Source organism: Tauraco erythrolophus, chromosome 1 (assembly GCF_009769465.1).
Source record: "Tauraco erythrolophus isolate bTauEry1 chromosome 1, bTauEry1.pri, whole genome shotgun sequence".
Lineage (NCBI taxonomy): Eukaryota > Metazoa > Chordata > Aves > Musophagiformes > Musophagidae > Tauraco > Tauraco erythrolophus.
Window position 1 is genome coordinate 129,086,717 of NC_141465.1, and position 22,172 is coordinate 129,108,888.

Here is a 22,172-nt window from a genome sequence, read left to right on the forward strand (position 1 = left end):
TACCATTGAAATCAATGCAGGGTGGTCCGATCTCCTTTGCTTTGTGTGAGGGGACTGCACACATAGCAAGACCAAAAAGTACTGTTGTGTGACAGGCCCCTGTCAGCAAGATGACATCTTCTGGGCACAGCTCCCCGAGCGCTCGGTAGGAAGACTTTGTACATGAGAAGATGGAGAAGAGACCATAAGTGGTCTTGTCTGTGCCCCTGTGGTCTGTCAGTCTTGTATTTGTCCCCCTGGGTGGTTTGTTCCCTTTTTGCAGGGACCCTTTGTGCTCCTACAACCCTCTTACCCGCAGCAAAGCCTGGCATAGGCTCTCTCCATGACCTTGCTGCTACACCTGCTGAACAGAGAGAAGGTTGTGCATCCCACACCTTACCTGCTCCTTGCAAGGAAGAGTAGCCACTCTTCACCTGTCCCTTACCATTTCCCAGGAAAAGCTTGGTCTGGCTTCTCCAACCATCACCCCACAGGCACCGCACTCCAGCCATCCTCTCTTTCAGCAGATACTCAATTCCCAAGCTGTCTGAGCTTTAAGCATGTTTTCTTCCCCTTTCTTTGCCCAGCTCCTACCCAGAAGCATGCAAGGACTTTTCCCTCTCCAAACATCTCTCTGTTTTGCCAGCTTCCTGGGGAACAGAGAGCAGATGGTCCAGCCCTCATGGCAGACATTTACCAAGGAAGGAGCTTCAAGGTCAGTGGAAGAGGCAATAAAAGACACATGGTGTCTTCAAGCTTCACAGCTCATTTCTCAGTGTAAGTGTTAGCAGAAGTCATCTTTGATGTGGAAGAGAGCGCAGGGGAAGAAACCTGGTCCCCAGAATGAGTCAGAGCACCGACTTTATATATTGACCAAAAGACTAAAAGGCTTAAAATGGGTGATCTTGTCCAAAAGGATTCTAGACCCTCAGAAAGGCAGGTCATTGGGGAACTCCAGGGGAGTTCTATGAGTGGGAAAAGAGCAAGTAGAAGGCTGAAGAGAAGAGATAACATTAAAAAAAAAAAAAAAAAAAAAGAGAAACAACAACAAAAACGCAAACACCAATCCACCTGGAATACTGTGTTCAGCTCTGGAGTCCCCAACACAAGAAAGACATGGAGCTACTGGAACGAGTCCAGAGGAGGGCCACGAAGATGATCAGAGGGCTGGAGCACCTCTGCTATGAAGACAGCCTGAGAGAGTTGGGGCTGTTCAGCCTGGAGAAGAGAAGGCTCCACGGTGATCTTATAGCAGCTTTCCAGTACCTAAAGGGGGCCTACAGGAAAGCTGGAGAGGGACTTTTTACAAGGGTGTGTAGTGATAGGACAAGGGGCAATGGCTTTAAACTGAAAGAGGGCAGATTTAGGTTAGATATAAGAAAGAAATTTTTCACTTTGAGAGTGGTGAGGCACTGGAACAGGTTGCCCAGAGAAGTTGTGGCTGCTCCATCCCTGGCAGTGTTCAAGGCCAGGTTGGACGAGGCTTTGGGCAACCTGGTGTCGTGGAGGGTGTCCCTGCCCATGGCAGGGGGGTTGGAACTAGATGATCTTTAAAGTCTCTTCCAACCCAAACCATTCTATGATTCTGTGACTCTATAACAAAACCAACAAAAGCCCAAACAGATAATGGGACAAAGAATAAAAGATACCTGAAGCATCTGACCATCTTCATCCGACACAAGCCTAGCATCTGGCTAGGACAGCCACAGGTTTGCAATGACGCTGGTTGAAAATGGTACCTCCATCAAAGACCCCCCTCTAGTGACTAACGCTGGCATTCCTGTGGCATTTCAAACTTCGCTAGGATCCCTGTTGTTCTGAATATAACTTTTCTTTGGTTCCAGTGCAAAGGGACATTGCTCTCATGGACAGCAGCTCTACTTTTGCTCTTCTTTTGAGGTCCCAATGCTGTGAGAGCCTTGGCCTGCTCAACCCAAGCAGAAAATCCTTAGCAGCCATTTGTTGGTCTGATATTAAATCATGTCACGTGAATCTCTCTCGTACATATTTTTAAGGCAACTTTGCTTCGCAGCTCAAATAAAAACACCCAAACAAGTGAAACACTTGAACACCAAGTGGAAAGGATTAAACATTTATTTACATACAGATACACATGTAAGCACTTTCTAAGTATAAAAAGGACATTACAAATAAACATGAAGCATCATACATTCATCAACCTGGTCATCTCAAATACATTCCTTTCTCAACCCCACTGTACCATAATTGACCACAAGAACTTAAAAAACAGACAAGCCAAATGCTTCTGACAGTCAATGATTCACAGTTTGGCAATTTTCTAACACCTACACCCTTCCCAAAGGCAGCACTACCCCAGCAGCTCCAGATCAACGGCCCGACCAGCTGTAGTGCATTTTCTCCACTGAAATGTTTGTGCTTGATCAACAAGAAACATGTCCTCTCCTCATCCTTCTGGCCACATGGTTAGGAGCCAGGGTTCTTGCTAAAATTCTGTACATTGTGCTAAATTCACAATTGTTGGGGAAAAGACAGCAGAGCTTTGTGGGAAAAATTCCGATCCAGGAAATTCCTTTAATGCTATGACTTCTCTGGCACGAAATTTGCAAAAAAACTGCTGCTTTTAGTGCTTAAGCAGGTTTTTAAACTACAATTCAAACTACAGTTTGAATATAGCATAAAGCATACGTTCATGCTGTGAAAAAAAACTTACGTGCTTTAATATTGATTTGCTAGGAATCAAAGCTGAGAGTAATTCAGGTTTTCCGAGGAAGTGAAGATGCCTTTATAACATCTCTGAAAATGATCATAGGGTTCAGGAAAGAGGAAACGTTTTAGGCTCAAAAACCTAAAGGTAATGCAGAGCACGACGAACTTGTCAGTTAGATAACGTTACGCAGAGAAACAAGCCAGTAAACATAAAATTAAAATGCCTACTCAAAGTATTAATGAATTCAAATGAGAGCTGGGTGAGTCTTTCTGTATAGATCAAAGGCAGTTTGAAAAAAAAAAAACACAAAACCTCATGATCTGCAAATTCACAGAACAGCTAAATATGTGCAGCAGAACAGAGCGAAGTGGAAATAAAAGAGGAGCAGAAAGAGCCTTGTCCCATATTGACAGCTGAGTGACTGCAGCTGCTCCAATCCTGTTTTTTTTATTTTTTTTCCTTTTGTAAACAGCTGTGGGGAATAAACTAGATGTGACATATCTGCAGTGCATCTCATTATGCCAAAAACCATGGCACATTTTAAACCACTTCTCTAATATCCAGAGCTATACTTGTCACTTTAAAACAGCATAGCAACAAGGCGCTAGGTGTCCTCCATACTCTCATTAGATGACCTTTTCTCCCCCAAAACACTGGCTGAAGAAGTTGTTTTCTCCCTCTTCAGTGCTGACTGTACATGGAGGCCAGCAGTAAAGCTTCCTTCCAAACAGTTTGCAAGAGTTGAGCCATCAACCAAACATTTTATTCCCACTCCATTAAAATGTCAAACCAGCCTTCCCATCTCCTCCTCTTCCCCCTCTGCAAAGGCTCAACCACTGGGGACACCACGGCGGTTACATTTACTGAAGCTCGTGCCAATGATGCAACACAGACTCTTGGAGATTTTCACACCAGCGCCCAAGTGACAACTCAGAATGACGGTCCTACTCCACAGGGCTGTAGGTCTCCCTGAATGGAGAGCAGCACCCACCTGCTCACTGGAGATTTACTCACTTGCACCAAACCCCCATCGATTAACATCAGAATCTTTCATATTGGTCTTGTAAGAAAGGAAATACTCCTTACAGGATGCCCTGCCTGAGAATGGGCTTATCGAATTAGGTCGCACATTCATAGTCAAAAACTTGAGGTGGCACAGAAGACGACCCATGGATGCTCTTCCTTCTAGCTAAAGCAGGAGTCGGATCTTGTGGTTCATGCAACAAGGCCTGTTTCCAATCTGAGACCTCCACAGTGCTTGGGGCATGAGTGGTATTGGGAAGGAGCAGATTCACAGATGGAACGTACTGGAGGAATCAGGCTTTGAAAAGCTCTGAGGTTTGCATCCATGTAACACCAGACACATCAGAGCCCTTGATCATTGCTCATGAAAGAGCATTTTTAACATCCCCTCTCCCACAGGGAATCATGCACAGCTAAAAACATGACTGGCAGGTGTTGGCCACGTCAGATGCCTGTGGGATTGGAGCTGGACTCCAGAAGATGCTTGGCAGGAACACGACCACCGTGCGCTCCCAAGCGTGCATGTCCTGGGCAATGTTGCCCCAAGATAAGCAGCAGCAAAGCAGCAAAGTTGGCATCTGCTTCTTGAATTTAACCGTAGCACTAACCAGAGCTAAAATTATCTTCTGAGCTTGCTGGGAAAGGGTAACTGGTTCAACAAATGTGATCCCATCCAGAAAGTGAAGAGCTAGTTATTCATGGGAAAACAGAAACAATATCTGAGTACAGCACAGCAAGCTCCTGTTTATCCAGACAGATAAGCAGAGCTGTCAACTCTGGTGAACTCTTAAAACCAGTCTAATTTTTCACTGACAACATTTACAGCCTGAATTACACTCATTGCCATCTCAGTTTCTGCTCTATCTGGGTTGTCTTTCCCCAGTTACCCCGTTGAGTGCATTTGGAAGGGCAAACACTAGAGATGAGTTTTGGTTTTTTTTTCTGAGTCTGTGGCTCCCACTTGGAAAAAAAAAATCAAACACCTTCAACTCACATGGCACAGTTTTTACTTCTGCTTTAAGTTACAGCTCATTCACATGAGGACAAAGGGCGTGATGGCATCCATGGGTGATGACAGCCAACAATCTCTCTTGGCTGGATATAGTACAGTACAGCAAGGGAGGCTTTGGGTCAGTTTAGCGAGGTGGTGATTAGCGAGGTAAGTCAGAGCAACACAGCGGGCTACTTTGGGAGCCTCGCATCACGGTCAGCGTGATTACCCTGTTGTCTATTTTCCTAGCCAAGATAAATCCCCAACTGAGGCAGATGTGAGATCTGTAACCTTTACGGTACGTTTAACTACGGCTCGAGTGGACGATCACATTTCAAAGACATGACCGGTTCCAGCTGAGGTTGCTTTGCTTTGGATGCACTACTGGCTTGTAGGAAATCAAGGAAGCGTGTCTCCAAACGCATCATTGTAAGAAAACAAGACTGTCCTTCAAAATGATGATCCTTTGCTGCTTGTGAACAGTAACTAGAGCCGTTACTACCCACAGCAACAAGAGGACAGACTTGACACAAGGAAAGAAAGGTTGGCTTCCAGAGCCCAATTTGCTCAGATAAGCAAAGTTTTTTTATAAACTAAGGAAGAAAACATTTTGGTACAACATCTTTCACTGGGCTTTTGTTACTAGAATTGATTAGAGTATTTCTTTTGGCTCCAGTGCGTTTTCTGGTGAGCCCTTATGTACATCAACATTTCGGAGAGTTTCCATACTTGATCACTAGGAATTCACAAAGCATCCTCTAGAAACATCTTTTCTAACTGAATAAGCTCAAGGAGGTCTTTGTTGGTTGGAGCAACACTTCTAAGGATACTGGGTACTGAAAGCAACAGAGTGCAGAAGAATCTCTGATGAGACTCAAATTCAAAGCATTTCTTATTAAAATCCAGAGCAATCCAAACCTGAGTCACAGATGCGTTTTTGTTTTTGTTTTTTAAGAGGATGGGGACTGAGGAAATCATGAGTAGAACCATCCCTTTACTTCACATTTTTGTGCTCCAGAGAGTCATCTTTCCCCTTGCACAAAGGGCTTTAGTACTCAAGATTGCCCCACAGCCAGGAGAAGGTTTCTGTGATAGTGTCTCCAGCCATATCTGACCACAAAGGTCCCCAAAGGGCAGCATATCCTGCATGTTCACTCAGCCTATTTTAATAGCTGGAGAATTCCACCTATTTTCCAACTCAATTCAGTCTCTGACTACAGAAATCATACCAGCTCAACATCTCGGCCTGATTTACAGACAGTTCTTTATGCTGAAAAGAGAAGACAAGTGGAAAAGCAGCTGAACAAACAGCAGTCCTAGGGATAAGAAACAAGGCAAAACCCAGTGGGTTTGACTATAACTAATTGCATCCCTTGTCAGCAAAAGCTCGGGAAAGTCTGATGTCCCATGTGTAAGCACCCACCATGCTTCTGCATCACTAATTTTGAATTTTCTCTTTTCAAATCACCATCCCCTGTGTCAACCTCAGTCTGCTTTTGTTACTATTGATGCTGAAAAAATTCAATAGCCATTAACCACTAAACCTAGACTAGCAGGAGCCAACTGTTACCCATATAGCTGTTTCCAAAAAGACAAACAGCACGAGGAGGCTGACAGATTTTAAGGGCTGTTTCATGTGTTCTACAGCAAAGAACAAAGCAACTTGCCTGACAATTTGCCATGAGTGTTTTTCATTAAATAATGATCACAAAGCCATTTAGCGTTCGGCACAAGCTTGTATCTGACTGCACGCTCAAACAACTTACCTGTAAATCAAATCAGGACTTCACTATCAGAGGCAGCAGGAGACACTCAGTGTCTCCTTCTTTATAGAGTCCACAATTTCACTTTTTCCATCATAACTTTGACCTGAACACCTTTTTTTTTTTTCTTCTCCTTTTTCTTAGCACTCGGTCTCTCATGGTGAACACAAATAGGAACAGAAAGGAGTCATGGCTTGTCCCAGCAAACTTGTAGGGTAAATACCCAACACAAAATACCAGCGAGTACTTCACACACAGTGATCTGAAGCACAGACCATTTGATGGTTTACTAGAGATCAGCCTGACTGAATCAGTGGCTGAACTGGAAAACAGAGTTTGGACCATCCAGTTTTCAGGAGATGCTTTTACTAATCTCTGCAAACAGGTTTGCTAGATAAAGCAAACAGCTGCTGATCATCCAACATTGGCTTCCACTCAGAGCTACTCATTGTGCTAAAAAAATTTCAAGAAAATGTCTCATTATGGGACTACTATGAAAATTTAATATCCACCCAGAAATAAGAAGATTACTCCATGGCTGTGAATACATCACCCTGAAAGCACATCAAAATCTAGTAACTACACTAAAAGCAATGTCTCGCTCTCTTGATAGTAGAGAACATTTCCAGTCACATTTGGCCCCATTATATCAATTCTGTATGGCTTTTGGACACTCGACCCAGCAAGCATCACAGGCTTTTACTGACAGTTCTCTCAAAAATCCACTCATCTAGAGAAGTGTTGGCCATAGTTGGAGAGATGATTGTCAGATAACTAGGATTTGTATTTTTTTTTTAAATCTCTTCTTATTTTTCAAGACTTTGATCACTGTGCCACACCATTAAGTTGTCATTAGCAGTTGATAAAGCTCCTGTTCTGGTCAGGAAGCCTTCAGACTGTAGAGGAGAAGATAAGCCCTCAATGCCACAAGGAGAGGTGGGTTGTATGCACTAGAGAGAGAATTGAAGGTGTACAAAAATAACTCCTGCAATGGAGTTAGTACAATAAAATATCAGTTCTTCAACAGGTTGTGTGTTTGCGAACTGCAGAAAGAGAGGCAAGTTTCCAACTACAGCTTTGGCTTATGACCTTATAAAACGTTGCACATACCACCACTGTTTCCTTTCAACTTAAGTCTACACAGAATAAAATCTGAAAGGAATCAGTTCAGATTTGTCCCTGGAAAAGTCAGATACTTCACTGTAACATCAGCCCAACTGCAGCACTCCACCCTGCCACGAAAGCACATCACTGTCTGGAGATGGAGTCCTTACATGGACAAGACCTTCCTCACAATAAAAAGAAGCAATGCTTTGAGGTTGCTAGTAGGCACCTAGTCTCCAAAACAGTCACCTACAGGTCAGGAAAGTACTGGAAAAAGAGACTTAGCCTTCTATAAACCTCAAAGTGAATATCCAAGAAAATAAAGTTAGTAGTTTCTGCAATTTTACTAGTTCAGCTTGTTCAGTCATGACAACGCGTTAGAGTTCAATCTCCAGAAGGGATGCAAGGAGCACTTTAAAATGCATTTATAGCGGTACTCAGCAGGAATGAAAAGTACTTGCCCAGTTTTGCTGCTTTTGGAAATCAGCCTGAGGAACCCACAGGTGCTTTAGTGGGCAGTCTCCTTCCTCCTTGATTAACTCGATCAAACAGCCCTGCCCTGCTTGTTATCAATTATACACTGGTAAGCCCAGCATCTGGAGACTAAGAGCTTTTACAAGCTAAATACGTGTAGTATTGATTTTTAACGTGAGCATTACCTTCCATGTAACCCCCTGAGCCTTGCCCTAAACAACTGCCTAAAAGCTGTGCAGAATCAGCTGTCTCGGAGTTGGGTGGTCTCCACAAGCTCAAACGAGGCTGCATTTGCCAGTTTTGGGAATGCTCAAGAAAGACCTTGCTCTTCAGCACAAGCCGTACCACACAGGGCAGCACAGCAGAAGCCACCAAGTGCCACACAATCCTAAATCCTCTGGATCATACCATGAGCAGAGACTGAAAAGGATGAGGCCAGTACAGCAGACGACATGTCCCCCAACATCTCGCACTTACAGAAGCTCTTTGCTAAGTGTTACCTCAATGACAAACAAGCCCCGTACCACAACTTCTACCTCTTCCTTTTGACCACTAGTCATAAAAGGAGAAAGTGACCAAAAATAATAGCAAGAAAATGTTAAAAATGGCCATATGACACACTGATATCCCCTCTCTCTGACAGAGTCAGCTCCTCATTACAGGTCAAAGGCACAACATGATACAGCCCAAAGAAGTCTTTCCAGGAAAATGTGAAAAAGCAAAGCATTTTAAAATGATTTTTCCTTTTTTTTTTTTTTTAATTGTTATTCTTTCCAAGAAGTACTTACTGGCGGCTTTTTATGTCAATACAAAAGCTCTGTCATAATCTTCAGTAAAAGCCAAAAAATATTAAATTAATTAACTCTAAATTACAGCATATCACAGCCATGTCATTGCCAGGAGAGACTTATCCAAATTACCAAAATTGAACTCAAACTTGTAAATATAATTTTTCATGTGTGCATTCACTGCCTTCCAGTTTCACTTTAACATCAACGTGTAAATTTGCAATGCGTTATTCGCACATGGCACTAGAGGTGTCACGACATCACAAAACTCCATAGTGCTTCCACTTCAGGGGTTTTGTAGAAATTGCCTAAACAGTCAAGCATACACTGGAGTCTGGGATTAAGAGTACAAAGCATCAAGTAAATTAAATGACTCTACAGCCCTGAACCTGAAAGCTGCTCTAGCAGAGAGACTGGATGCCAAGAAGATGCCTTCAAGAGCATCTTGGAGAGCCGTTCCACACAGTGAGCGCTGGATGGGTCAGACACAGAACGACCCCCACTTGCGACCCGTCACTATTTCCACTTAGCATATAAAAACCCTCTACAAAATAGTATGTCTGCGTTTCAACAAGAACTGTATCTACAAGCTTTATTTTTAAGCCAGACATATTGCAGACTGCCGTTTCAAGCTGTGCTCCCTCTGAACCTTTAGACACAATCCATGCACCTACTGGATTTTGGTCACGTCTGGTGCACTTTTTCCAACTCCACCAATAATCTTTCCCAACGCTAATTTTTCACATTAGGACTAATTCAAAGAGGAACAGTTAACTTTCTTTTTTTTTTTTAATTTCTGGGAAGTCTTTTCATCCTGTGTTGGATATCAAAGAAACACAGTCCTTTCCCACTACGTTCAGGCCTAGAAAAAGAGGTAATGAGATTTTTTTTTTTTAAAAAAACAGTGCTTATTAGTGTTTTTTTCCTAACCAGTCTAAGTTACACATTCAGAGGACAGTAAGTAGTAAGACTACGTTTGGTCTATGCAATATTTGCTGAACTGCTAGCACCAAAGGGAGCAACTGAGCTGTATCCATGTTGTTTTAAATCTCAAAAATGTTGATATATGTAACTTTTTTTTTTAATTCCATGTTCATGAAAGTGCCTGTAGATGAGAGACATAACACTATTTCAAACACCAGAGTCCTCCATGAAGACACGTAGGCAGACACTATGTACATGCCCTAAGAGCTCACTCGCTGGCAGCCCAGAAAATTGCCAGTGTAGTCCAGGGTCAGTGTTCATTGATGGTTTTTTCTTTTTTCTTCTTTTGATTTTAAAAAAGAACCAGACACATTGTTCTATAAGAGAGATTTTGATCTCTTCAATATCTTCTCCAAGAGAGGCTGCTCTAGTCTCCCATAGAAGGAAATGCAGTAGCTCATGTCTTGCATTACATGAAGCACTGTGCAACTCTTCTTTTCCTAACCCATTCCAGAGACTGCCAGAAAAAATGAAATTTAAACCACGTAATATTCTGCTATATTGCCATGCAGCTGGAGCTGTCAGCCTGCCATGCTTCCAGGTCTGCAGCCTGACTCACGGTAAGTCAGATGGGTCAAAGTTGCAGGAATTCCCTTCAGGTAGATAAATCCCAGCAGAAACAAAATCCTCTTGGCCCATGGCAGAAAGGGAAGTCACATGCCAGCTCTTCAATTAAAATTACAGCAAGTCAAGTAGCTGATACTTTTCCCCTCTCCTGGTAAGGGGGATGAGACATTATTCACAAGGGTGTTCTGTCGTGCCTCACTGATCAACCGGCAGGCCAAGTCCAGGAAGAGTTTTTCGACATTGTCTGATTCTTTTGCTGAGGTTTCCAGATAGTACATGTCCTGCGCTTCGGAAAACTCTGCAGCTCTTTGCTGGGAGACTTCCCTCTTATCAGCTAAATCGATCTTATTACCTGCATTGATAAAAGATTTAGAAAGATAATTAATTTGATATCCAAAACAAAAGAAACAGAGGTCGATAACGAATAAGGAAGAGTTTGGCGTTATATATATACACACAGACAGCGGTTCTGATGCAAAACTCTTAGTGCTTGCTCTCCCCTCCAAATAATAGATTCCCTGACACACACAGCAAGATCATAGAATGGTTTGGGTTGGAAGGGACCTTAAACACCTTCCACTAGATGAGGTTGCTTAAAGCCCCATCCAACCTGGCCTTGAACACTTCCAAGGATGGAGCAGCCACAACTTCTCTGGGCATCTTGTTCCAGTGCCTCACCACCCTTAGAGCATAGAATTTCTTCCTTAGATCTAATCAAAATCTCCCCTCTTTCAGTTTAAATCCATTGGCCCTTGTCCTATCACTACATGTCCCTGTAAAAAGTTCCTCTCCAGCTTTCCTGTAGAGGGACTTTAAACACGACCAAGTTCATTTAATATCAGCTCATTTGGAATATGCCCTGTGAACATCCAAGTCAGTTCGCCTTAATTTAGCACTAGTGCATCTGTTTGCTGCTATCAACCAATACTAAAGGATTTCCATTTTAACATTTATTGAAAATTCTCTTGCTCTTGCTCTGAGGAGCACTTAAAATGTCAATTATAGCATGCGAGACACTAAACGTGATATTTCTCATGTCATTACAAGCTTTAAAAGAAGCCTGGCACAGAAGGCAGCTTTCCTATTTCAATATTCCCACGAAGAATTTGGCTGTTGAGGCTGGAAGAGGGACAGGCTCGGGGGCACTCGCAGAGCAAGGTGGGGTGAGAAACCAGCCTCTTCCTTCAGAGAGCTTGGTTTAGCAGAGAGTTGATTAAAGCCTCAAGCAAGCACCTGATATGATTATACCTTATTACCGGCCACTTCACTTCAAACATGATGGTTTTGCCATAAATTAATCTTGCAAAGAAGATAACAGAGCAGGACCTGCAGTAACTGTGGGCTGTGTCCACGGACCTGGCAGGTTCAGGAGGAAACATCTCCTGGCCTCACTTTTACCAGCAATTCTGTGAGAATTAGTGGGAAGAAAAGACTGTGCTTCCACTGGCAAGCCACGTCTCATTGCCCTCCTCTCGTTTGAGATTCCCTTTCTTTCCCAATAAAGCAGTTTCTTAGACCCACTGTATACACTGAAGTTCCCTTTCTAAACGAATTATCAATCAACACAAGCAGTGTATGGGTGTCACCATCTTCAAAATGTGTGTTATGGCTGTTATAATTTATATTTTGTGCTGTAGATGTTGATAATTAACAGAATGTAAGAATCATGTATACATTTTTTAGTCATATATTAATTATTTCCGCACCATTTGTACATGTGCTATACCCTTCTTATGGAGTATAACGAGTTTCTTGTATGGATGCTCCATAAATCCCAAGGCTTATTTGCAATACCACTGGGGCATGTAAAGTTCAAAAGATTTTTAAAGCTACCTTAAACGCATTTCACAATCCTCTAGATTTTTTTCTTTTAAAGAACAAACTATTAAAGGTCATATCAACACTGCAGCAGGAAACTTCTTGGCTTTCCCCAAGCTATTTTTCTATCGTTCTTTACATATTCCTGGGCCTTCAAAAGCCAAGTCCTGACTATCAGATGCTGAAAGCAGAGCATGGAAAAGCACAGGAAGGCAAAATAACCTTCACCTTGCTTGTAGCAGACAGATGGCCTGAGGTCTGCTTTAGCTTGAGTTGAAGCTCTACAGATTAACATAGCATTCAGTCATTTATTTTTAGTTTCCCTAAAATCCATGCAAAAATATCCAGTTTTCCAGCTCTGTCCCACCTATGAACACTATGATCCACACAACCATCACACCCTCATCTGGTTCCCAGATCCTGACCCACTCTAGACAAGACTCTGGTTGTCCCACAGCTATGGGGTACAGCAACCCAGAGGCAACCTGAACTTCAGCAGATCCTTGTATATTTATAGAGATTCGAACTGGGAATCACAAGGGAAACTGCTCTATTCTTAGCTCAGTTGGTAGTTGCACCATCAACACTTTAGTCTCATATGGGACCAACAGGTGGGAAGTATCCACCTCTGCATGCAATAGCCTTAGACTCAAGACCGGACCACACCTTGAGAAGTCTGTGGTGTCAGCATCTCGGGGTTATTTGCAGAAGGAATGGTCCAAGCACTGGGTTTAAGGCACCAGCTGCACCCTGCACCCAGGGTTACAGCTCTGGTTGGCAACAGGATTTGCTGCACCAGTTAGAGCATCCTGCACCACCAGTTCCCCACAGAGGCCATTTTCCTGCTGGCACCTCCACGTGCCACCAACCCCTCAACAAGCGCAGCTCAACCCCCCATGGCATCACCCCGCAAGGGACGGTCGTCGCTTACCCACTAGCACGGTTATGACCTTATTGCTGGCATACTGCTCGATTTCTCGCAGCCACTCGGGGAGACACCGGAAGGATTCTTCGCAGGTGATGTCGTAGGTCAAGATCAACGCGTTGGCGCTGCGATAGTAACTCTGCGTGATGGATCGGAATCGCTCTTGTCCTGCCGTGTCCCAGATCTGCAGCTTTTGGCATAACAAGGAAGGGTGGTAAAAGGGAAAAAAAAAAAATTATTTTAACTTTTTTTGTTTGATAGCAGCACTGTTTCGACCTAAAACAACCCCTTCGAGGTAAAAACAGAGCTGGGAAAGCACTTAACTCTTCTCTCCTTCGGCTTCCCCTCCCTTGGAATTTTTTTGCTTCTGTTCCTGCACTTGTGGATTGAAATGCAAGGCACAAAGTCAGCTGGCACTGCAGCCCACAGCCTCTGGAAGCCACAGGTCTGCGGGCTGTCACACAACTTCTAGCATCTCCTTCCACAGTGGACAGAGCTGCTGGCCTGGAGTTACTATGCAGGTGCTGGAGGGAGAAAGTCACTTCTCCTGCCCCTGAAGTCTAACCAACAGCAGCATCCATCCAAAGAAGAAATAAGAAACCCTCTCCCCTAGCTCCCAAAGCTAGCTATAGTTATCCTGAGATGAAGTCCTGATGGGTGGAAACCACAGGAATGAACAAGTTGCTCAGCTGAAGGCTGATCCAAGGACTCTTACTGTGTTTCTACAGCCATCTCACCCAGTTGCTTGCTGCCTGCCTTCTCAACAGGTAGAACTGGTTGACATGTCCTTAACTATATCAAAGAGGTTATGAGTGTTTGCCAAACCTTCTGGGTCCACGAAGACAACATACATTTCCCAATATAAACTAAACTCATACTGTTTTTATAATTTGACCATCTGATAGTTTTTGGTGGGTCATCAAAACCTCAGCTCTTCAAAAAGGCAGTCAAAGAAACAAACATCCAAAACTAAAATATTTCAGCATAAAAAAGTACTTCTCTGCTTCAGTTTTTATTTTTTAAAGCACGTCTCCCTGGAATTAAATATGTGAAACTGATTTCCAGCCAGAATCCTGTGTACTTTGGGAAGAAAAAGGTAAAGTATTTGAGATTTTTTCCATATATTCAACAGCCTGTAACAGAGAAAACCTTATTCTTGCCCAGTTCCAAAGTCAAACTAGGCCAGTTACTCATCATAAATGTGTTACTTTGAAATGAGAGCTCCCAGTAGCAGCTTTCAGACGTGGCACATGATTTTTAAAAAGTACATTTTTGCAGAGAAATTAATTTGTGGCTGTCTCACAGCTCTTGGGCACCTTTGTGCTTAATCTCTTGGCATAGTTGGGTTTAAATGGCTGAGCCTGGCACCTGCAGTTGAGTGACATACAAAACCGTAAGTGAAATTACTTGCACGTGAAATTCAGATAACAAATGAGTCCCCCTGTTAAAACACACCAGCCACCAAACTCTGGCAGATGGAAAAGTATAGATAATTTTGTTGTTCCTCAGCTCTTTTCTTACTGGCTACAAGCATAAGTCTACCCGTTAGCTGGGTGCAGAAGGCAGGGAAGAGCCCCCAGCCTTAAAGCCACTGATTATTTCTGCCAAATAAGATATTTTACAGCAACCATTTTACTTGTGTAATTTTTTTTTTTTCCAGAGGAATCAAAGGACAGTTCCTGACTCAGCCTGAGGAAAAACTAGATGATGTTTTTCTTGGAGCCAGCTGATGCTTCCTGCTCTCCCAACACTTGCACACACATTTAGCTTTATGCATATGAACATTTCCACAAACGCAACAAGATCACAGGTCCATATATCGCAGCCCTCAGCTTGCAGTCTTGCAGCACTGAGGATGTTTAACTTTGATCAGCATCATCTTGGCTTGAATTTATGTAGCCTCTTACTACAGGTGGTGTACATATTTTTTGGTTTTATTAGGAAAGACCAGGCAGATCAAAAGCCCCCTCAAGTGCTCAGCTCATCTTTAGTAGCCATTCGTATCTGATATGATCTGAAAGCAGCCTTCATGCCAGCAAGTCTCTCTCTACTGATTTTCAAATGCAATTTTGAAAGCTGGGAAGTATTTTTCCCCAGAAATCTATCATTTATTCTCAAGTCTGAAAACCTTTTTGGTAAACGGCTCTGCTCTCTCACCCTAGATCCCAGCAGACATGCAGGAGATGCTGCCCGGCACAGAAGCAGAGTCATGGCTCGGGCACTGCTAAATGAGCTAACAGTCAGGGAAGCACCTCGTCCGACTGTGATGTCACTTTCCCTGCTCTATGCTCTGACTCATTCCAGCTTTTCCCGCTCGTTAAATGTTTATTCTCCCTAGCACTGCTTACTCAAAAAGTTTCAGCTACAAGATCACTCTCTGAAAGAAATCCGTTCGCCTTTCAGACTCCAGAAGGCTCCTTCAAATGCCCAAACGTATCGTACAAAGCTTCCTCCCAAGCTTGGTCATCGCAGCTGAGCTCCAGCAACTCCAATTTACTCCACTGGTGGGGTCAGGAAAGGGATTTTGATTTAACAGCTCATTATTTGCTACATGAAACACAGCTGGTACACCAGCTGCCACTTGCTACGGCTCTGTGAAACACGAACCAGCCCCAAGCAACCAAGAGAGAGTTGCTTGGGTGGACACTTGGGCATTCATCAGACCTTTGCAGGGCAGCAGGGGCTTCCCATGCTGACGAGTTTGCATTTAGCTCATAGGGCTTCCCTGAACCGTCCTTGCCCCTGAGACAGCCCATGCTGACACAACCCTTCTCAACTTGCTCTGAAGAAGTTTGCATTCTCGGTCCAAGCTAGCCTTAAAACAGGATTACGTCATGGGAGCAACAAGTTGAATGCAGACAAAGCCTTTGGCTGAATTCACCTGTCCAAAACCCAGACCTCAGATATAAGTGATGTTCTTAAGGTTCCATTTATACTTGACAGGGAACCAGATGCTTGGAAAGGAGAAGTGTCTGAAGCGGATGGGACTAATCTTCCTCAGAGATTGCTTTTCTCCATCTATTGACCAGGACAATTTTGAGACAGCTGGTCTAAGCCAGGTTCGTAAAGGAAAAAGTGAATTCCACCTTCAGTACAGTATTTAAGCCATTTACCAGCTTAGATCCTCTGAGCTGCTCCATCGGAGCTGGTTTTGGCTGAAAGAAGCATCTCTGCTGTCCAAGGAGCCTGGACAAGCAGGATCTGTGTCCTGGCCAACCTGCTACGCCAGACACCTGCTAATAACCACCACAACCACCGAGCCTGGCACTGACACCACAGGGGCTACACATGATCCTCACCGCTCTCCTGCCTGCTGCTCTGTCCCACTTGCACAGCAACGTGCTGAACATTAACTTGGTCTTTATCAGGGGAAGGTATTTACACCTCTCGTCCTTCACCTGCTTAGGCTGGAAGGTCTTCTGGTCAAGGACCATCACTTGCCGTAGGTTTGTACAGCTTCTCACACAGCAGGGTGGCAGCCTGTGGACATGATCATGGCTTTTAAAATCTGCCCTAAACTTAAGAACACATCACTTGATTTTCTTCTCAAAAAAAACTCTGCACTGAAATACAGGTAAAAAAACAGCTGAAAATCTGCACAACTGTTTCCATCTCATCACTTGCACAAGCTTAAAAACGGGCCTTGATGTCACATCCAGCCACTGTCACACTGCTGCTGCTCTCCCATTTGCTCACCACTAGATCTAATGATGGCAGCAAAGGGGAAAAAAAACACCTGTTTTCCACTTTGATGCCTGTGGCTTTAATGCAGAGTAATTCTAGGAGCAGCTCAGGGACCCTAGACATTAGAGACTCAGATAACCATACCCTTGTCCCACCTCCCAGACACCACAGAAGCTCTACTGAAATCTCTGCTAATGAACGAAGCAGCACCAGCCAACGTCTCTGGGTGCTGGAACCCAACCATGGATCCCATTAAACATGAGATTGGTCCCCAGCATGTTTTGGCCCAGGCAAAGTAGCTCTCTGCCAAGTGACGCTCAGGCTCAGTTTGGGAGTTAGCACAGGAGAAGGACAGTTTCCCAGCTGTTGGTTGTAACTACCCTATTTCAGAGAGTGAAAAAGTTAACATGGAGGACATTGCCCTTCTCAATTCAACCTGCTGACTGAAGCACCAGTATTGTGACCATCTCTGCTTCTCCCAAATCCATAACTCAGCAGAAGTGGAAGATGAGCCTTTGTTGTGCAGAACCACGCAAGTCCAGAGGCCTGCTCTCCCCAACACCCCTCTTGGGAGCTCACAGGAAAAGATCTTCATCAAGCACATTGCGGTGGGAATGCAACAGATTCCTGTTTATCATAAACGCCATGAGCAGAGGTTGCACTAAAGCACTTCTTTGTGCTTCCTCAACCCCTGCCAGGCATGATCTTAGGGTCTCCTAAGCAAGGACACAGTTTTGCAAGATCTCCCCTTTCCATTTTCTCCCTTAGAGTAGGTTCACTGTCACAATCCTGATGGTAATTGGGGAGAGAATTAGAAGATGACGACTGTTAGACTCAGCATTGCCTGAGCCCTGCGCTCCCCCACGTGCCTTCCAGCCGCGGGAGGGCTGTGGTAAGAAACCTCAGCTATGGTACTGCCACACAAGTTTACACTTAAAACCATCAGGCTCCTACCTTTACTTTTTCACCGTTTATTTCCACAGTTTTAATCATAAAGTCAACCCCAATCGTGGCTCCTTGACCTGGTGGGAAAAGCCCCTGAAAGAAAACATGAGTTTCATTAAGTAAATTTCTGCAGCAGGACAATCCTCACCCTTTTCCATCCTCAGAACTATTCCTCCCTTTTCCCCTTCCCCAGACACTTATTACCATCACATTTAGAGAGAAAAATGTGACATTTCACCAGCATGAATGTTACCATAACTCAACCTCGCAGTGTTTTCCCTGCCTACATGTCCCTAGTTGTGTAGCAAGTCAATTACTTCAGAGACAGGAAAACAGGAGAAGAAAAGGAGGATGCATACAGGGAGAAAATGAGAGGAAAAGCCTGCTTCTGCTTCTGTGCAGTTGGAAGAGGCAGAGGAAGGGCAGATGAAGACCCTTCATCCTACTTCTCAATGCCTTGAAAGGTGCATGAGCACCCACATGGGATGAGAAGCTTTTGACCCTGCAACCTCCCACCTTCCTTCTCCCCTCCACCACACGCCATGACATGGAAAGGCATTTCTGGGAGCTCCCAGCACCGGGGTCACATCCCTGCACAGCATTTCAGGAGTAAAGCATGGAGCCAGCCACTACTGGTGCCACAGCAATGGCAAGGGCCAGCGTGATGCTGGTGGTATTTGACTGCAGCACCCTCAGAAAGGAGCAACAGCAAACCAAAAAAAAAAAAAAACCCAGAGCTTTTTGGTTTCTGGTGTCCAGGTCTATAAAGTCATGTTGATTTTGGGGCACATCCATCCCCTACAGCAGCTGCACTGCCAAAGCAGAAGCAGAAGTGCTCACAGATTTTTGTGGTTAACCCTTTGAGGTTGGCTAGCTTTATTGCCACCAGCTGTCACATTCAGTTAAAGAGTATTTAAAATCACCACAACTTTAAATCTAAAATTAACAGTGAGGGGGAAAAATTGCTGATAATTCCTAGCGAAGAGTGCAACAAAAACTCCACCACTCATGTTTTATAGTGCATTATGCAAAACCACCTCTTGCCCCAGATCACCGAAGCACGGTCCTTTCCCCGTTATTCTGCCACAAAATAAGGTCTGGTGTTTAACAGAACACACTGGAGTGACAGCCCAGAACTCAAATTATTTAATTATCTACTAATGATGAATAACAGGGAGAGCTTTGTGCGGCGAGGGATGGGAGGAGAAAGTACACAGGAGCATGTCAAGAGACATGCTGGTCCTTATAACTGGTCCAGAGCACCTCCAGATCAGGAGTTGTCCCAGTGCCTTTCAGAGGGGACCTTCCATCTTCAGAGAGGGATGAGCTTTCTCCAACACAAGATCCCCAACAGGGCCAAGCAGAGCATTAGATGCAGATGTGCTGCTTGTGCCAGTATGTCGCTATAGGTGACGCACGCACTAAGAGCATGGACAACATCATGCTTTGGAGCTGTGACGCCAGCAGAGCTCTTGGTGCACAGACACAGGCTCCACACTCCTGTCCCAGTGCTGTCCCCACCCTGATGTCCCATGTCCAAGAGGTGGCCACCCTTACCTGAGTGAAGCGACGGACTAAGCAGGTCTTCCCCACACCGGCGTTGCCGATTAAAACAATTTTGAAGAGGAAATCATAATCTTCCATACTCATTTACGCAGCTGCAAGAGAGACAGAGAGCACAACACGATGTGAACCAGGGCGGTGGGGAAATGCCCTTTTATTCCTGCTGAACTTTATTCCTCCAAATATTCAGAACAAAGGTCTCCTGGCACGTGCGTGGCTCCTCAGATAAGGGAGAAGAGCCCTTCCTGCTCCGAGCCGGGGCATCCACGTAGCCCAACGTCAGCTGCTGCAAAACCTCGGCCACGTTTCGGCTTTCTCACGGCCTCACCTGGCTGCCCACAAATTAGAGATGCCGGTTTTCAGCTTTCCAAGCAACGCTCCACAAGCTTGAGCCACTCTTTCCTAGATTTCCCCAAATGTTTGTTCCACTTTTAACTACATCAGCTCCAAAAGGACAGCATGGACTTCGCCACATTGTCCGAGGGGATCGTGCAATTTATTTCTATTAGGGTAATACCCAGAACCCCTCCATGAGCTCCTCCAGGCAGGCACTGGGTACCCACGCAGCAGGGCTGGGGCAGAACAGATAGCGAAATTCAAACAGTCTTAAAATAAAAGCAGCAGTGTTTGCCTTAAAGACAGAATGAGCTTATTTTCGAAAAATCGTAGAGAGGAGTGGGGTAACAGTTTGGTTGAAGTATATTAAGCGAGATTTTTTAAAACAGAAGAAATAATAGATGCTATTAGGAATATTGCTACTACTATGGTAATTTTCTTTAGCTTTGTGAGGATACCTTGCTTGGCATAAAGCTCAAATGGGAAGCGGACACACAGGAGCCACCAAGTCCAACCTCCTTGGCAGGATGCAGAGACAGGCATGTCAGCAATGTCACAGGAGACAGGCAGGGTTGCCTACATAGGAGGAAGGCCTACAGGGTTTTCTTAGGCCACTCAACGTATGTGGAGGACCAGACAGATAAATGCAGTTTGCTGCAGCTGAGCGAGGCATGAGGGATGGGCATCCACACCTCCATCTCCAGTGCACCCAAGGGTGCTGCTGATACCATGACCAGAGACAGGGTCTGTAACCTTCAAGAAACGCAACAACAGGCAGAAGAGACTCAGTTGGAGATTTTAGGCAGACAAAAACCTCACAGACAAAGGAGCAGAAGGGCAGTGTCCAAACCCAGCTGTGCCCAGAAGGAGCCAGGTATTATACGTGGTATCAACGACCTGTCCTCAAGGCTGGTCTGGGGTAATGGCGTAAGAAACTTGAGTAAAGAGACAGATTTACAAGCCATTGGTTGAGATACCAGGTGAGGTGATACCTAAGCATTGGTACCTAACCCACCAGTACTTACAGGTCAGACACTGGACAAGGAGATAGAGCCAAAGATAGGAAGCATAGGAGATGGGGGGGAAACAATGAAAAAAAAACTATTAGGAAATTGTTATCCTCAGTGAAGCCCCAGATTGCTTAGAGGGTTGTTACAGAGCTAACAAAGGGATCAAATGCAGCACAGATGAAAGAAGCTTCTCACACTCAGCCCAAAGGCAGAACGCCCTCTTCCACTGCCTCCAAGGGTCCTTCCTTTGGGGGGATTAGAATCATAGAATCACAGAATCGTTAGGGCTGGAAGGGACCTTCAAAGGTCATCTAGTCCAACCCCCCTGCAAGGAACAGGGATATCTCCAACTAGATCAGGTTGCTCAGGGCCTCATCCAACCGGGCCTTGAACGTCTCCAGGGATGGAGCATCCACCACCTCTCTGGGCAACCTGTTCCAGTGGATTCATTGCCACCCTGCTGTGGCTGCACAACAAAAGGCCTCAGCTACAGACTCTGGTCCCACCATACAGGTGTGACAGGTTTATAGTCAAAGAGCCAGAGAGTACATAATAAAACTGAGACAGTCTGGGTGTACCTGGCAGGGCACACCAAAAGAGCTCTCTGAGCACCATCGAGAGCCCAGTGGACCTAGAGGCAAAAGAGGTGGAAGACTGACTCAGCTGCGGCACGTCCATGTGATCCTTGACCTTTCCAGCTGCCTAAAAAAAACAGGGTAAACACACCAATTAGTGAGTAATCATCTGCATCACATCAGCAGAGGGTTAGCAAGGAGATGGCTGAGTCACTACATGGACGTCACCTCTCCTGGGCCAGTGACACACCATGGAACTCACCCTGCTGCTGCTTTGCTGAGCTGGAGCTCCAGTCCCCTGCAAAGTGCCACCAAACAGTATCAGCTGGAGCCGTCCTGAGGATGCTCTAACCTCACCTTGCTCCAACACGCAAGACCTCACAGCTCTCTCCTATCTCTTAATACAGTGAAACAGTGGGACCTTAAAGAGCAGCCTCAAAAAATGCCCTTTTCAATTTCCTGGGGTTATTATTTTGTGTAATTGTTTCATATTTCCATGCTTGGCTTTCCCAGAGCAGGACTGGGCAACAACAACAGTATTCAGAACGTTGACAGTGCTCTTACAATCGAGGCTAAATGTTAATAAACAGTTTCAAGCTTTCACACCAGCCAATATGAAGGAAAACGTGATCATCCACTAAAAGCTATTTCAAGACTAATGAGACTTACTCAGCACTGGATAATTATTCCTGGGATGTTTCAAATCCTGGAGGGCATGGCTCCACCCCAGAGGGATTTCAGCTCTATTACTTGGACCCTAAACAATTCAATGTTCAAATTTATCATCTCGGGAAGCTTAAAAATAAACTTCCTCTGCAGATCTTGGAGCTCAGAAACGCTGCACAGCTCAGACATACCCTAGAGTCATGTCTGATCCCCTTCATTAGGCTCCAAGACTAATCACATGTGATAATGACCCCAAACGGGAACTCAAAGACGAGCCAAGGCCATAAA

The 22,172-nt window shown here is 44.6% G+C and overlaps 1 protein-coding gene across 2 annotated transcripts in view; it reads right to left on the reverse strand.

Annotated features, from left to right (window-relative positions):
• Positions 1–9,599: 9,599 nt before the first annotated feature.
• The window catches only part of RAB30 (RAB30, member RAS oncogene family), a 44,582-nt gene continuing 32,009 nt past the window's right edge, over positions 9,600–22,172 (reverse strand). The window contains exons 1-5 of one of the 2 annotated variants that reach the window (XM_086622129.1): positions 20,092–20,125; positions 19,292–19,392; positions 17,744–17,827; positions 13,112–13,295; positions 9,600–10,714 (exon numbers count right to left, since the gene is read on the reverse strand). In XM_086622129.1, the coding sequence (XP_086478255.1) occupies positions 10,464–10,714; positions 13,112–13,295; positions 17,744–17,827; positions 19,292–19,384 (612 nt within the window). In that variant the 5' untranslated portion in view covers positions 19,385–19,392; positions 20,092–20,125 and the 3' untranslated portion in view covers positions 9,600–10,463. Of the gene's footprint in view, positions 10,715–13,111; positions 13,296–17,743; positions 17,828–19,291; positions 19,393–20,091; positions 20,126–22,172 lie in introns of those variants that run through there. The other variant, XM_086622121.1, reaches the window with a different exon arrangement.